Source organism: Pan paniscus, chromosome 13, assembly GCF_029289425.2.
Source record: "Pan paniscus chromosome 13, NHGRI_mPanPan1-v2.0_pri, whole genome shotgun sequence".
NCBI lineage: Eukaryota > Metazoa > Chordata > Mammalia > Primates > Hominidae > Pan > Pan paniscus.
In genome coordinates this window covers 68,389,161-68,405,658 of record NC_073262.2, presented here as the reverse complement: position 1 = coordinate 68,405,658, position 16,498 = coordinate 68,389,161, and the positions used below count along the sequence as shown (strand labels likewise).

At 34.7% G+C, this 16,498-nt stretch overlaps 1 protein-coding gene across 2 annotated transcripts in view; it reads left to right on the top strand.

Moving 5' to 3' along the window:
• Positions 1-5,036, top strand: part of GALNT3 (polypeptide N-acetylgalactosaminyltransferase 3) — a 46,996-nt gene extending 41,960 nt beyond the window's left edge. For both annotated transcript variants that reach the window (XM_003824319.6, XM_034954417.3), the window contains exons 10-11: positions 2,948-3,100; positions 3,936-5,036. In XM_003824319.6, the coding sequence (XP_003824367.3) occupies positions 2,948-3,100; positions 3,936-4,058 (276 nt within the window). In that variant the 3' untranslated portion in view covers positions 4,059-5,036. The remainder of the gene's footprint in view (positions 1-2,947; positions 3,101-3,935) is intronic.
• Positions 5,037-16,498: the final 11,462 nt, after the last annotated feature.

Genomic DNA, 16,498 nt, shown 5'->3' with positions numbered 1-16,498 from the left:
ATATATTAGAAGAAAAATAGTTACATAAATAATTGCATTCTTTGGAAATAACACTGATCTATGCTTGTAAAAATTAAGATTTTGAGCAGAGGGAAATATTTCTGCATTTGTTAAAATCTTATCAGTAAATGTAAATCCCTATAAATTTCTCTTAGGCTTCTTCTAGCATTACATTTATTTTATCTTAAAAGCTGAAGATATATTGTACACATTGCTTTTTTTCATTTTTCTGTTATCATTTGCATAAAGATAATAACAGCTTTATGATAGCTCTGTATCAAAAATATGTTTACATTTTAAATAGAATATAGCTATCTTTTAGAAATTGGGGGATGGGAAAACATTCACATATTCTTTCAATAAGTGTTTGTTTAGAACCTATAAAGTAGCTTGTACTGACTGTTACCATAGTAAAAAGACAAAGCTCCTGATCTTGTGGAGCTTATGTTCCACAGGAACAAAGAAAAAAATATGTAGTTTTGGGCATGAAGAAAAATATAGCAGGTAAGGGAATAGTGTGTTTTGGGGTAGGGTGGTTATTTTAAGAGGTGAGGGAAGACCTTTTTGGAAAAGCGACCTTAGAGGGAGGCCTGAATACTTTGAGAGAGTGTTCCAGGAGAAGATGCTCATCTTGGAGGAAGGATTTCCAAGAGTGGAGGCCCAGAGGCAGATACATGGAGAAAGCAGATAGCCAGTGTACTGGTCTAGCAAAGAGGACTAGGAAATGAGGTCAGGGGCATTGATAGGGACCTGATCATGTAGGGCTTAACTGGCCCCATTAAGAAACTTGGACTTAATTCTGAGTTTGACAGAAACAATTGAAGTTTTGAGCAGAAGAATAAATATTATCTGGTGTATATACTAAATAGAAACTTCAGCTTTTGTTACCCTAACACAGCTATTGATTTTATTTTGCTTTATTTCCTTGACATTTTATTTTTAATCAAGCATTGCACTTAAACCGTTTTGCAAATTTTAGTTCCGAGTGCTAAAATTTTTAGATATTATATAACTTGATCATTTTTTCATGTTTCCTTCTACTTTTGATCAGATAATATTTTTATAGCATAAAACTTCATGTATGCCAAGTAAAAATAAATATTTTGGTTATGTGACTAAGCTGGCCAATATTACTAGTGTAATGCAGTTTGAGTCATTATAACTTGATTATATTTACTGCTTTGCCTCTTCTCTACTCGTTCTAAGTAATGGGTCTCTCCAACATTCACAGTTATCCAATTATGTGCTCTTTTTTGTTACAAAGTACTTTCAATATTTTCCATTTTTTATAATTTTTATTTTAATGACTTTTTAATAATGGGTAAAATACTCGACAGCCTTTGTTACCATTTTTGAGTTCTTAAGGCTTATCTTTCTTAGCCAAGTATAGCTAGAATGCTATTTTCATCATCTAAACTCAGTTTCTTCCAGTGTTTCCATCTGAAGAACTACTAGTTATAAAAATGACTGGTGTTTTGCTTGTGGGCGGAGATAAATTAAGCATGAGACTAAGAGTAGGGAAACTCAAGATATGTGGCTCTGTGAATTCAGCGAACGTTTGTAGAGTGCCTACTCTAATACACATAAAGAGTTTAACACAGTGCCTGCCTAGCATGTAATAAGGACTTAACAAATATTAGTGCTCCTACGAATTATTTCATTATTGAATCAATTATGTTAACTTATTTTATCTTTATAATGTCAATATTATGAAATATTGGATTTGTGATGGGTATTATGACTCGATAAATTGCCTGACTTCAGTCTATGGGGAAGCCAGGTCTACACACCACACACAATTCTAATAGAGTGCTAGAAAAGTTATCTCTGATGTACTATGGGAACCTTGAAAAGATTGTAATTTTGTGCAGCAGGGCAAATTCAGGCAAAGCCAAAGAAGGAAGGTAGTATTTGAGTTGGCTCTTGAAGGATTAAAAAGGAGTTCGCCAAGCAGAAAAGGGTCAAAAGTGTATTCCAGGCAGAGGACAGACTGTAAAGCAAAGTCTTAGAGTTATAGATACATATATTCTGATTGGTAGAATTGTGTGAAAGAAGCATAATATATAACTGGGGCAATGATTGATGCAAGATCAAAAAGAAAGATTTCATGTACCAATTAAGGAGTATGGACTTTATCTTAGCAACAGTAGTGATTCACTGAAGCAAGGGCAGTCAGGGATCAAACTAATGCTATAAAAGACTATCTGGCAGCAGATTGGATTGCTGGATGATAGGAACAGAAATTGGAAGTAGCTGTAGATGTTTCAGTAAAAATTCTGAGAGTCTGAGTAACAGAAATGAGTGCACGGAAGTGAGAATGGATGGGATGTTAACATCTGAGAGGAATAGTGCAGCTAAGGGACGAATTACTTGGATATGTGGAGAAAGAGAAGCATCAGTAGTAACAATAGCTAAAATGTATGAAAACTCACCGTGTGCCAGTCATTGTTCTAAATGTATTATACATATTAACCCACTTATCTTCATAACCCTGTGGGGTAGGAACTATTAAATTACCCATTTTCTAGTGAGAAAACTGAGGCATGGTGAACACCCTGAAGTCCCTAGTTTAGTGAAAACACCTTTGATTGAGATGAAGAAGAGAAATGGAACACTTGTGGGAGAGAGGCAATTAATGTTCTTGTTATAACTCTTCATTCCCTTTTCTGAGGAATGCCTGGGATAGCCTCCACTCTCCTTGATAACTTCCAACTTCTGGTATGGGGAGGAAGACAGTACCTTGTTAATGAAGTAACCACCTGTTGATGAAGGAAGGCTATTGTATCGTCTATCACAAAAACTCAGCTTATGTTTCTAATAACTATTTTTATTGTATTATTTTGTTGAAATAGAAATGACTTTATTATTTAACGAGTTGCTGATTTATTTATTTTGCAACTGAGCACATGGGTTGCTTTTGTCAGTAACAGTGCTATTCCTTCCATAGTACTTTGAATACTCTGCTCAACATGAAATTCGGCACAACATCCAGAAGGAATTATGTCTTCATGCTGCTCAAGGTCTCGTTCAGCTGAAGGGATGTACCTACAAAGGTCACAAGACAGTTGTCACTGGAGAGCAGATATGGGAGATCCAGAAGGTACCTCAGTGCAATTAATTCATCTATTTAACTATTTTTCTTAGCTCTACTTGCTTATCTGGGAAAATGAGTGGAACATGGTACATTAATATTATCTATCAGAATTTCTCTCCCTTTATTAACTTTGTTATTATGTGTTTCTACCCATGTGATAAGAGAATACATCTATGAATTAAGTACTCTTAGTAACAAAAAATTAAGTTGCTTGGTTGAACCATGATATATGCAGATGAGCACTTCTGTGAATTATTAATATTAGTCGCTTGTTTTTTACTATTTAGGGTTTCTTATAATGCTTTTAGCAACAGTCATATTTTTTTCTGGCAGAGAGAAGAAAAATTATTATATCTTCTCACTTGAAGTGATTAATTTTTTTCTACCCTGTTTTAGCACTTTTTCACAAACCTAGAATTGAGAGAATACATAACAGGTCTCTTCTGTTTTTAAACACGTTTAAGGCTTAACTGTATCATAGCAATTCTTACCTGAATATTGTTTTGTGCAGTACTAGAAAACCTTAACACTGGCTTTTATAATTTATGATGTTTTTAAGAGTTTGTCACTTATGGATATATCAAGGGAATACTTCTTGTTTGAAAATGTGATTCAAACCTTGTTCTGTCTGCCTCTCTTCATTATGTAATATCTTACTAATTGAACAGTAGTAGCTTAAAAGGTGGCATTTACACTAGAAGCCAAAGAGTTTATCAGACATGGCTCACCTTAGAAAGATTTGCTATTAGGTTTGCTTCAATGAAACCATAAAATCGTTTTCATATTTATCACTTAACTATGAGTCTTGGAATTTAATGTCTGTTGTTTCCTTTTATTCTAGGATCAACTTCTATACAATCCATTCTTTAAAATGTGCCTTTCAGCAAATGGAGAGCATCCAAGTTTAGTGTCATGCAACCCATCAGATCCACTCCAAAAATGGGTATTTAGCCAAAATGATTAAGTGTTCCTTAAAATTAAGTTGAAAAAGGAAATATTCTTTCTCATAAAACTGTGACTAGGCATACACTGTAGTTTTTGAAAATTATGCAAAAGCAGCTAAATGTAACTTATTCCAAGTGCATTTTTCTTATTTATATCTTTATCTATGTAGCACTACTACAGAAATTCTGCAAGTTTCTGTTTCAAAGCACAATAACTAGTAATACCAAAGACTATTTCAAAATGTCCAGATGTAAGGGAAGAGATGTTTACAGTATGATGAAAATAATTTTCCAAGTAAAGTGATGTTTGTGTGTTTTGTACACTTAGGGATATATATAGCTACATTCACACACTCACAATTTAAAATATTTCCCCTAGTTTTTTGGGGGGATAGGAAGAAAGATTTGTTACTGTATTTTTTTAACTACATAGAAATAGATCAATAAAGGTCAGCATTGGCCTCTGTGTACAAACCAAGAGCTTTTACAGATCCAGAATTTATTATTTTAAAATGCAGTTGAACTTTTTTTTGCCTTTGGTTTACTTGTCTGTCAAATGTTTCCTTAAACATGAAACTGAATAAGGAGAAGAGTATTTTTAACACTTAAATTTCTTGGCAAATTTTAAAACATTTTTTAGTCTGTAATACACTCCACTTGAAGCACTTAAGTCTTCCTTAAATGACTTTTCTTAAGTAATGATACTGTGTGTTTTCCCAAAGCACTTTTTAAAAAATTTTTATAAATTACTATCTGTTGAAAAGGTGTCCTTTTCCTTTCTTCTAGTATTTTTTTCTTACCAAAATTCACTAATCTTGAATATTTGTGATATTAAATTTCAAATGCAGAATACTTGACTCATTTAAAGCTAAATTTTGTTACTGATTCAATTATAATTGTAATGGATTTTTGACTTTGTAATGGATTCTTTTCATCAAAAAGCCTTATTTTTTTATCTATGTGGAAAACACAATAAAAAATCCTCAACACTATTGTAATCATTTGGTTAAGTTTTTTTCCTCTTTTGGGTAAAATCTGTAATTGATAATAGGTGGGGGAAAATGAATTTTGTATGCTGAATTTCTAAGCGCCTATTGTTTGTAAAACCATCAGATATTTCTTATGGCACAAAAAATGAGGAATAGCAAAATTTCTGTGTTCAATATTTAGAAAATTTTGTATTAATTTCTGATAACGTTCCTTAAGCATCTGATAGAATGATGTTTTAAAAAAAATTGACGCTTGCTTAGGAGATTTAACACTTTTTTTTTGTTTTTCGTCATTTTATATTTAGATCTCCTGTATTCTTGTTCCAGAAGTAAAATATGATTGGTTTCATATTTTAAATCTGGCAGATCCTCAGCTGTACAAAAAAGAGCATATATTGGTTATTGACCCTACCTTCTCATTGTTTGTTTGTAAGTTTGAATTTGTATTAAAAAGCCTGCATTCTCAGCTGGACATGGTGGCTCAGCCTCTAATCCCAGCACTTTGGTAGGCAAAGGTGGGAGGATCATTTGAGCTCAGGAGTTCCAGACCAGCCTGGGCAACATAGCAAAATCTCATCTCTATAAAAAGTAAAAATAAAAAAATGAAATTAAAAATAAAATTACCTAGGTGTGGTGGCACCCATCTGTAGTTCCAGCTATACAGGAAGGTGCGGCAGAAGCATTGCTTGAGCTTGGGAGATCGAGGCTACAGTGAGCTATGATTACACCACTGCACTTCAGTCTGTGTGACTAAGCAAGACTCTTTAAAAAAAAAAAAAAAAAAGCCTACATTCTCCAGTTGATTATTTCAACTAATGTGTATTACATGCCTAATTTTCTATCAGAAGTTGTATTAGCCCGTTTTCACACTGCTGTTAAAGACATAACTGAGACTGGGTAATTTATAAAGAAAAATAGGTTCGATGGATTCACAGGTCCGCGTGGCTGGGGAGGCTTCACAATCATGGCGGAAGGTGAAAGACATGTCTTACGTGGAGGGAGACAAGACAGAATGAGAACCAAGTGAAAGTGGTTTCCCCTTATAAAACCGTTGGGTCTCGTGAGACTTACTCACTACCACAAGAACAGTGTGGGGAAAACCACCCCCATTATTCAATTATCTACTACTGGGCCCCTCTCACAACACGTGAGATTTACGGGAGCTACAATTCAAGATGACATTTGGGTGGGAACACAGCCAAACCATATCAGAAGTGATGGTAGGCAGAGTAAGACTTGTTATTACTTTTGAGCTATGTCTCATGGGTCAGAAAGAAAGGCAAATAATTTTAAAGTAGAAGGTAAGTGCCACTAGGCATGAATATCTGTGAGCATATATTTCTCTTAGAGCTTATTATATCTCTAAACACAAAATTATTTCTCAAAAATATTTCATAAATGAACTTAAACATATTTTCAAAAAAACCAAAGTGAGTGCCCTGCATGTATCACTCATATGTTGACATACCATGATCCAACTGAAATCTACTTAGAGTAGGTTGATATTATTATGGGAAAGTCCTTCTTACCTGATTTGGCAGCCTCAGGCTATTGCTCAAGTGTCATACAAATCATGTCATTAAGGACTGGACCTTTAGGGTAGGTAGTGCCTTTTAAAAGTCTTGAGTTTTGGAACAATGATAACAGGGAGTTATTTATGGAACCTGGCTGCCATCCACCTGAGACTTAACTGCACTCAAGTGTGAAACTGTGGAATTCTTGCTCAATTTGAAGCTGCCATGGCAAATGGTCTGGTTGCTACAGAAGACCTGGCATGCTGCCTTCATTCCAGAGCACCAAGTCCTGAGAACTCTCGGTTGGTAAGCTGCACTGCCAAATCCACTAGGGTTAACCTGATGGGCAAGTTCACTGAAATCTGAGAGGGGATCACAGAGTTAACTATAGGAGAAAATAAGCAACACACTAAAATTGCCCATTACTATAACCAATGATGATGGATTTTTTAAGCCCCTATATTACCAGAGACTAGTATTGGACAATTTAGTTAAGTACTTTATATACCATCAAAATATAAGTGCAAAAAGGACAAGGTTGACTTTATCGGAAGGACTAGAAAAAAATCATCTTTAAAATGCTGTTATGTGTAGATGAGAATTGTAAAAGATAGGGAAAACAAAAATCTAGGAAGATTCTGTACTCAGATTGCTTCACAATTCACTTTAAAGACAGCAGAAATAAATATCTTTAGACAATGCATTTTTAGTATGCTTTGTGCAAGGAAGATGTTTGCAGAACTCTCAGAAACCAGTTCATACTCAGATAAAAGGCCTTGGCCCTACAAAAGAATATCTGTGAAGGAATTAATACACATACAAATGTGGCATTGTGTGTGTGTGTGTGTAGTGTGTATATTTTAAATTAAAATATTTGACATCTTTTTATGAATTTATATTTTAATTACCTTTTCCAAATTATCAACCTACCCAATCTTCCCTTTTCCAGTCCTAGAGTCCTACCTTTTCCACATCACCAGCCCAACTGCAAAAGAGATTCCTCCTGCATGCCTAGTCCCTCTCTCTCTAGGCTTCCACAACACCTAGGAAATTTTCTGTGTCTGTTTTTGGGATTTTATTAGGCACCAGGCACTAATAATATACAAAATACTTCCCATCTGAAGGCGGAGAAAGTTATAGTTTAGTAATGTGGTCACCAATGTGGTCTCATAATGATGTTTTAAAGAGAAATAGTCCCATGATGAAGTCAACATATTCAACTTCTGGTGAGTCCACTGACAGGAGCTAGAGGAGAAAACAGGCACCCCATATTTTAGAGGTAAATAATTAAAGTAATGCTTCTTAAACCTTTTTGTACACACAATAATAAGATTCTGATTGATTAAGAATCAATCAGATTGAATAAGATTCTGATTGATTAAGAATCAATCAGATTGAATAAGATTCTGATTGATTAAGCCTGGGGTTGAGCTTGTAATTTTGTATTTCTGACAAACTTTTCAGGTGATACCAAAGCGGCTGGCCCGGGTACCGTGCTTTGAATAGAAAGGCTACCCAGTGAACCAATGCCCAGGGTTCTTCGAGACTACCATGATGACTTTGACCATGCTTGACATCCATTATTACTTCTAGTACGACCAGAAGTCAATGCCTCTCTGTCAACCATTATCATCATTATTCTTCCCTGGCAGATCCTACATCCTTTGTATATCTCCCACCTTCTGATAACCTTCTACTCTGCAAACTTCTTTGATTAGAAAACTCTATTATATCAGCAATTTTGTCTCTGAAAATTCTACGTATTGTCTTGCCTTAACTGAACTGGACATTAATTAAGGATAAATCTTCCAATTCTAGTGAGGGTTATTGTTTTATGTTTTTGTTTTCTATCATTCCTCTTGTACTTCAAGGCTAGGATTTGGGATAGGTGTGTCCTTCTTCAAAAATGCCCCAGCTTATTTGAAGCCATGTCATGTGGATATATTATGCTCTACCCCTTCGTGCTGCTGTCAACCATGAATTTATAGGTCATTTATCTTAATTCATTCCCTGCATTAATTGAATACTTTAGTTCCTGTTGGCCTTTCTTTCTTTATACCTCTACTTGTGTCACCCTATAGGTGACTTCATTATTGGTGCAGATAACTCCAGCATTCTGAGCTCTCTGTATTTGACAACCACATTTCCTTCCCTCAACCACACATTCCCTGGTCATCACTAGAAACTATATCTTCTCTAACATCTTGATCACCTTAACGTCTCTGACTACCACCTCCTTTCCTAGCTCATTTATGCTAGTTCTTGCTCTCTAGAAACTTTTTCTATCTCTTCAGGACTTCTAAACCATTGATTCTGCTACTTGTTCACTATCATTCTCCTCTAGTCTATACTTTTATTCTTATCCAGAATGGTTTTAATATTTCCTCATTGTAACAATGACAGTGAAAGAGTTCACTGTCAATTCATGTGTCTGTTTCTCCACCGTGCTTACCTAGAAAACCCCAAACCCTGGATAACCCAAAATATTTGCTACCACTACTTCTGCATCCAAACAATTGTCAGGCTGGGCACATTCACCATCTTTCTGGGGATATCCTGTTTCCTCTCTCTCTTTCATATGTTAGGTCTCCTGTTTTGTGTATACTATAACTTCCTCTTTCTTGGTTAACTTCCTCATTTTGGAGGAGTACATTACACAGTAATATTCTGGGGAACGGTTTAGGATGCATACAGTTTTTGAGACCCTTATATCCAAAATACCTGTATTCTACCCTCACAATTAGAAGGTTAGCTGAGTATAGATTTCTTGGATGGATTTTTTTTTCAATATTTTAAAAGTTTTGTTTGTTTGTTTTTCTAAATTTCAGTATTGATAACTCCAGTCTATTTTTGATTCTTGGTTCTTTGTTAGTGATTTTATTATTTTCACTCTGAATACTTATAGAAATCCTATTTGCCACAATGTGTTAAATTTCACTGTAAGTCTTATATTACAGTATGCTTTACTGTGCTCTTTAAATACTCACGTATTTAAATTATGAAATCTTTTCCAAATATTTATTAATTTTATCCTTTGTATTCTCAGTTTCTCTCTGGGAATCTTATTATATCGGACCCTTATCATATTGATTCTCTAGTCTATATAGGAGGGCAGCTTTTCTGATCTATATTCCATATCTTTGCATACTCCAGGATGTATTCTTAATGTACTCCTTTAAGCCTTCTATTGAGTTTTTCTTTTCTGTCATTTGTAATTTCCAAAAGCACATTCTTGTTCTCTGAATTTTTCTTGAATACCACTATTATTTTGTGAATGTGATTTTTTTCTTTTGTCTTTCTGAGATTATCAATAAAAATATTAATGGTAGTTCTTTTTTTAAAGGTTTCATCTACTTGCATAGTCTATTTCCTCCAAGCTGCTTTTTTTCCCCCTATTTACTCTCTGCATTTCATAACAGATGCTTTCCTCTAAAGTCTGGTGATTTTTAATTGTTCATATTGAACAGAGGATTGAATACTTACTAAAAAGCTCTTGAGTCTGAGGAGGGCTTATTGACTATGGTCTTTCCTGTAGGCTGACCCAACTGCGGCCATTGTGCTGGAAAACAAAATGACATGTTAGATCCCCAGAGAAAAATCTTCCAATCACCCTGGAAGGTGTAAACCTGAGAATCATTGGGAGAAGAGGACTGGGGATGAATTTTCAGTATAAGATTCTTAACTGTGCTGGTAGCCCCTGTTCTAGAGACACTCTATCTTATCCTCTCCAGTGAATGAATGTCTAAGCTTCTGTTTGGGTGTAGGAGAGGAACGAGGAGTCTAACTGATTGGTAAATGGAGTGTCAACTACTTCTCCTCCCCAACTGTATCTTTCTCACTTTTGGAAGCGTTTGGTTCCACCAGTTCTTGATTCTTTCTGTGGTTCTGTAGTATGAAATGCATTACTACTCTGCTTTCTCCAATGATAGCTTTGGACTAACTACTAATTAATTTGCTTTCCAGGCTTCAAAACAGTGTTGTCATTAAACTTCTCCTACTCTTCTCCCCATGGATATATATTATTTTCCCTATATCTTTACTGTCATTTTAATGGGATTTTGGAAGACCGCAGAAGAAAATGAAGATAGAATCTGATACTCTTGACAAGAAATCCCATTAATTCTTCGATGACTTCCAATTTTTTCACAGCAACCTATCTTTTTAAATAAAAAACAACATTGCTCCTCTGCTTTGTAACCTTCCAATGGCTCTCAAATTGTTCTTAGAGTAAAATTCTTGCTTCTGGTTGTAGCCTACAAGGCCCTATATGACCCACTCCTTGCCAATTTCTCCTGCCTCATCTAGGACCACCTTTTCTGTGCTGAGTGTGCTTCAGACAGAGTAGTTGCCTCCTGGATTTGTCTCATGTATCAAACTGATTCTTGCTTTAGAGCCAACATTTTCTTGGTCTGGATGCCCCTAGTAACAGTATCTTTTATATGTTTCTATTCTCAGCTCAAATAAAACATTCTGAGAAGAGACCATCTTTTATAAAGTAACCCAATCACTACTGAATCACCGTGTTTATTTCCTTGTTACATTTACCATTACCGGAAATTTTATGTGTGAACTTATCTTTTGTCTCCATAAAATGTCATCTTCACAAAAGCAAGATAAGAAATAATGAAATCCATATCATGTTCAAATTTAGGTAACTTCAGTATATCTTCGAAATAAAACAACACTATTTTTCAAGGATGTTTATATTAAACACAGAATTGGTGCCAGTGAGGATGGGCTATGAGCACAGGAATGGAGGATGAAGAGAAAAATATGGGCAAAAATAAAAAAGGACAAAAAAGACAGTTTTTTCTTAGACTGATGAAGAGCAACAACAAAAATTCTTGATAGGAAAAGTTTTCTGAGAAGATGCATTATTTCTTCAAAAGATATGTTACAGAAAACAGAGGTTTATTTACAATATCCTATAGTACAAGAATAATGGAACCAAGAAATAGAGGTACTAGTTCGCATAGCACACAATATATCTATGAAACTCATTACTCACAGAGTTTATGTAAGTGGAAATTTTGAATAGACTCAGCAAAATTGATGACTAACAAATTCACAATCAATAAGAAAAAATGGAATGTATAGCATGTCCCCATATTTTCAGAGTCACATAGAAGAGAGCATCTTCCAAAACATATCCCTTTGATACTACATCGGTCATCGCATGTTTCCTTGAAAGTTATGAGAGTATTTGCTTTTATTTAATATTATCATAATTTTATGATATTCCTTTAGAATCTCAGCCACTCACTGTGTAAATTATTATAGGAGAAATCTAATTTTTTCCAGTGGATCTTTTGAAAATGTATCTCCTTTAAAACATAATGTTAATAGTGAAAAATACTTTGAAAGCACAGGTGGAATTCATGGTGTCAAAAATGTTATTTTTAAGAAGGTATTTTTAAAAAGAAGACCAAATAACTTCTACTTGTTTGTAAAATCCTTGTTAACTAGGTGGAGCATTATTTCTGTTATTCTGTGTTAGAGTGCATTTATTATTTTATTTTTCCATCAGAGTTAGTATTGCCAGCAATAGAAATTAACTCTGGATGATTCAAGTGGAAAAGAAGTTTGTTGAAAGGATATTGAGTAGTTCACAGAGTCATTTGGAACACTAGAGAAAAGGCTTAAAAAATGGGCAGGCAGGATAAAACAAAGTGCATAGCTTTGAAGCTAAAATTATGCTGCAGAACTTGACTAGTGAGGATATTTTTTCTGATGCCAGCAAATGCTAGATGAATGGTTTGTACCTCTCATTTCTCTAGCATTGGCATTGGCATTGTTTGCTGCTGACATTGGCTACTGGATGACCCCCCTGCTATAACTGTGACCAGATCCTCGAGGTAACTGCTACTATTGCTGCCAGAACGAATTCTCCACTGAGTGCTTCTTATCTCACTAGTTCCCAAGTCAATACCCAAGCTGAAGTCAGAGTAACTGAGCCTATTCATGTGCCCTACCCTCAAGGCAATGGAGGCTATGAAAGCAAGTATCTGGCTTTGCAGCTTCTGCAGTTGAAGGTGGAAATTTCACAGGCACAGAAAGGGAGTTCAGATGCCAGGTGGCTAAGAAAAAAAAAAAAGACAAACAACTTCAGTACAAACCTTAGGATTTGAAAACCATAGCATTCTTTTCCTCACTATTTTTTCCTTTAAACTGTAAACATTTAAATGATTATACATCTATATAAATGCCATTCACTTAATCATATTGTAGGCACTTTCTTGTTTTTCTTTTGTTGACTTTCAAATAGGTCAAAGATATTACTATATTTTTTATTTCTGTACTCTGTAGAGTTAGATGGTATATTCATAATTTGTTTTCTCAGAAGAGTAATTTTTATTGTTTTTTAATTATTTTTGCAAAATAATTTATATGTAATAAAATGCACAGAATTTAAAAGTTGAGTTTAATGAGTTTTGACTTGTAGATATCCTTGTAACTGCCACGCAAAACAAGATCTAGAATATTTCCTTCACACCAGAAAGTGTGTTAGATAGTATATTCATAATTTGTTTTCGCTGAGCAATTTTTATTGCTTTTTAAAAATTAATTCTTATTGCAAAATAATTTGTATATAATAAAATGCACAGAATTTAAGAGTTCAGTTTAATGAGTTTTGACTTGTAGATATCCTTATAACTGCCACCCAAAACAAGATCTAGAATATTTCCTTCACACCAGAAAGTGCTTTGCATCTCCCTCAACTCAAACTTTCAACCCTGAAAGCAACCATCCTGATTTTTATCAGCATGCATTAGCATCAATTATTCTTTTGTTTCATCTAAATGGAATAATACGTATTTTTGTATCTGCTTTTGGTTGTTCATTATAATGTTTTTTGATATGAATCCATGAGGTTTTGTCCATTTGTAGACTGTCTTTTCAATTGCTGAGTATTATTCCATGTATAGATATACCACAATTTCTTTGTCCATTCTTTCATGACAGACATTTGAGCTATTTTAAATTTTTGAATATTTTGAATAAGGGGGCTATGATCATTCATATACAAGTCTTTTTATCTTTAAAAAAAGTGAAAACATGGCCGGGCTCATGCCTATAATTCCAGCACTTTGGGAAGCCGAGGCAGGCAAGTCACAAGGACGAGGTCAGGAGATCGAGACCATCCTGGCTAACACAGTGAAAACTCATCTCTGCTAAAAATACAAAAAATTAGCCGGGTGTGGTGGTGGGCGCCTGTAGTCCCAGCTACTCGGGAGACTGAGGCAGGAGAATGGGGTGAATCCGAGAGGCAGAGCTTGCAGTAAGCCGAGATCATGCCACTGCACTCCAGCCTGGGTGACAGAGCGAGACTCCATCTCAAAAAAAAAAAAAAATTAAAAGGTTTTACTTTTTCACTGGAGAAAAAGTTCTACAATGAAACATCTTTAACATTTTCCAGTGAAAAATGTTTTCACTTTTTTTTAAGGTAGACACCTAGGAATGGATTCATGGATACCATGTATATCCAACTTTAAAAGGTACTGCCATAGGTTTTTTTAAATGGTTGTGATATTTCACATTTCCACCAGCAATATATGAGAGTTCCCAGTGGTTTCACTTCCTTGCCAAAACTTGGTATTTTCAGTCCTTTTTATTTTAAACATTCTAGTATGTATCTTGTGGTGGTTTTAACTGTTATTTCCCTGATAAGCACCTTTTTATGTTCATATTGAACAGTCATTTTTTTTGGTAAAATGTTTACATATTATATGCATATTTATTGAGTAGATTTCTTCATTATTGATTTGCAGGTCGTTATATATTCTAAATACAAGTCCTTTGTTAGATATTTGTATTGTAAAATATTTGTGTTGTAAATATTATCTCCAAGTCTGAAGCTTGATTTTATTTCTTATAACATTTTTTAATGTGCAGAAGTTCTTATTTTTGATGTTGTGTGATTTATCAAGTTTTGTTTTATGTTTGGTGCTTTTTATGCTCTAAAGAAATCTTTGCCTATCTCAAACGTATGAAGATCTACTTTAATGTTTTTTCTAGATGCTTTATTTTTCTAACTTTTATTTTAAGTCAATGATTAATCTTGAAATAATTTTTGTACATAGAGTGATGTAGGAGGTTGAGATTTATTAATTTAATTTTCCGTTGTTCAAACACCATTTGGGAACTTGCTTTCCCAAAGGAATTTTTATGGTTTGGCTGTGTCCCTACCCAAATCTCATCTTGAATTTGAGTTCCCATAATCTCCACATGTCCTGGAGATAATTGAATCATGGGGGCGGTTTCCTCCATCCTGTTCTCGGGATAGTGAGTGCGTTCTCACGAGATCTGATGGTTTTATAAGGGGTTTTTCCCCTGTTGCTCTGCACTTCTCCTACCTGTCATCATGTGAAGAAGGATGCCTTTGCTTCCCCTTCTGCCATGCGATTGAACTACTTTCCTTTATAAATTACCCAGTCTCAGGCAGTTCTTTATAGCAATGTGAGAATGGACTAATACAGGAATTGTGTCGGTACCTTTGTTAAAAAATCAATGGATGCTATGCTTGTGTGTGTCAATTTCTGAACTCACTCTTCTATTTTATTGGTCTACATGTCTTTGCTTATGGCAACACACACTATCTTGATTACTGTAGTTTTATAGATTGTGTATTGTCCTACTTATTCTGTTTTCAACATTATTTTGACTATTTTAGATTATTTGCATTTTTTCTGTAAATTTTGGAATCTACTTGTTAATTTACTTTCCCCCCACAATGTTTATGCCTTGTAGTTCTTTTTCTTACCTTATTACATTTATTGGGACTTGTAATACAATGTTGAATAGAAGTGATAATGAACATCCTTGCATTTTTTTTCTGTTCTTAAGAGGAAAATATTCACTGTTTTATCCTTAAGTGTGGTCTTTGCTATAGATTTTGCACTTATTAAATTCAGGAAATTTCCTTCTATTCCTAGTTTGAGAGTTTTTATCATGCATAAGTGTAAAATTTTGTCAAATATGTTTTCTATTGAGTCCATGATAGGATCTTATCCTTTATCCTACTCATGTTGTACTTTTCATGTGTGAAACCAACGTTGCATACTTGGGATAACCTACACTTGGTCATAACAAAGTATTCCTTTTATAACATAGGATTAAAAAAAGAATAATCTACTTGTCTGTCTGTAGAGATACTCCTATGCTTGACATTTTGTATAAATGGAGTCATATAATGTGTGGTTTTCTGTGACTGGCTTATTTAATTTAGTCACAATGTTTTCAAGATTCATGCATACTTCAGCAAGTATCAGCATTTTTTCTTATGACCAGATAATATTTCATTATATGGATAAGCCATATGTGTTTATTCATTCATCACTTGTTGGACGTTTGACACTTTCTGACTTTTATGAATAATTCTGCTGTGTATACACAAAAACATTTGTGCATAAGTTTTTGTTTGAATGCCTGTTTTTGTTTTGTTTTGTTTTTTGAGACAGGGTCTGGCTCTGTTGCTCAGTCTAGGGTGCAGTGGCATGGTCTTGGCTCACTGCAGCCTTGCCATTCTCCCTCCTTAGCCTCCTGAGTAGCTGGGACTACAGGCACATGCCACCACACCCAGCTAATTTTTGTATTTTGTTTAGAGATGGAGTCTCACTTTGTTGTCCATGCTGGTCTCTAAAGCCTGAGCTCAAGCAATCCTCCTGCCTTGGCCTCCCAAAGTACTGGGATTATAGGCATGCGCTACCACATCTGACTGAAAACATGTCTTTAATTCTCTTGAGTACATATCTAGGAGTGGAATTGCTGGGTCATATTGTCTCTCTATGTTTAATCACTTTAGGAATTACCTATTGTTTTCCAAAGTGGCTGCACCATTTTACAACTCCACCAGCAACATATGAGGGTTCTGATTTCTCCTCATCCTTACCAACACTTTTTATTATCTAACTTTTTGATTCTAGCCATCCTTGTGTGTTTGAATTGGTATCTCATTTG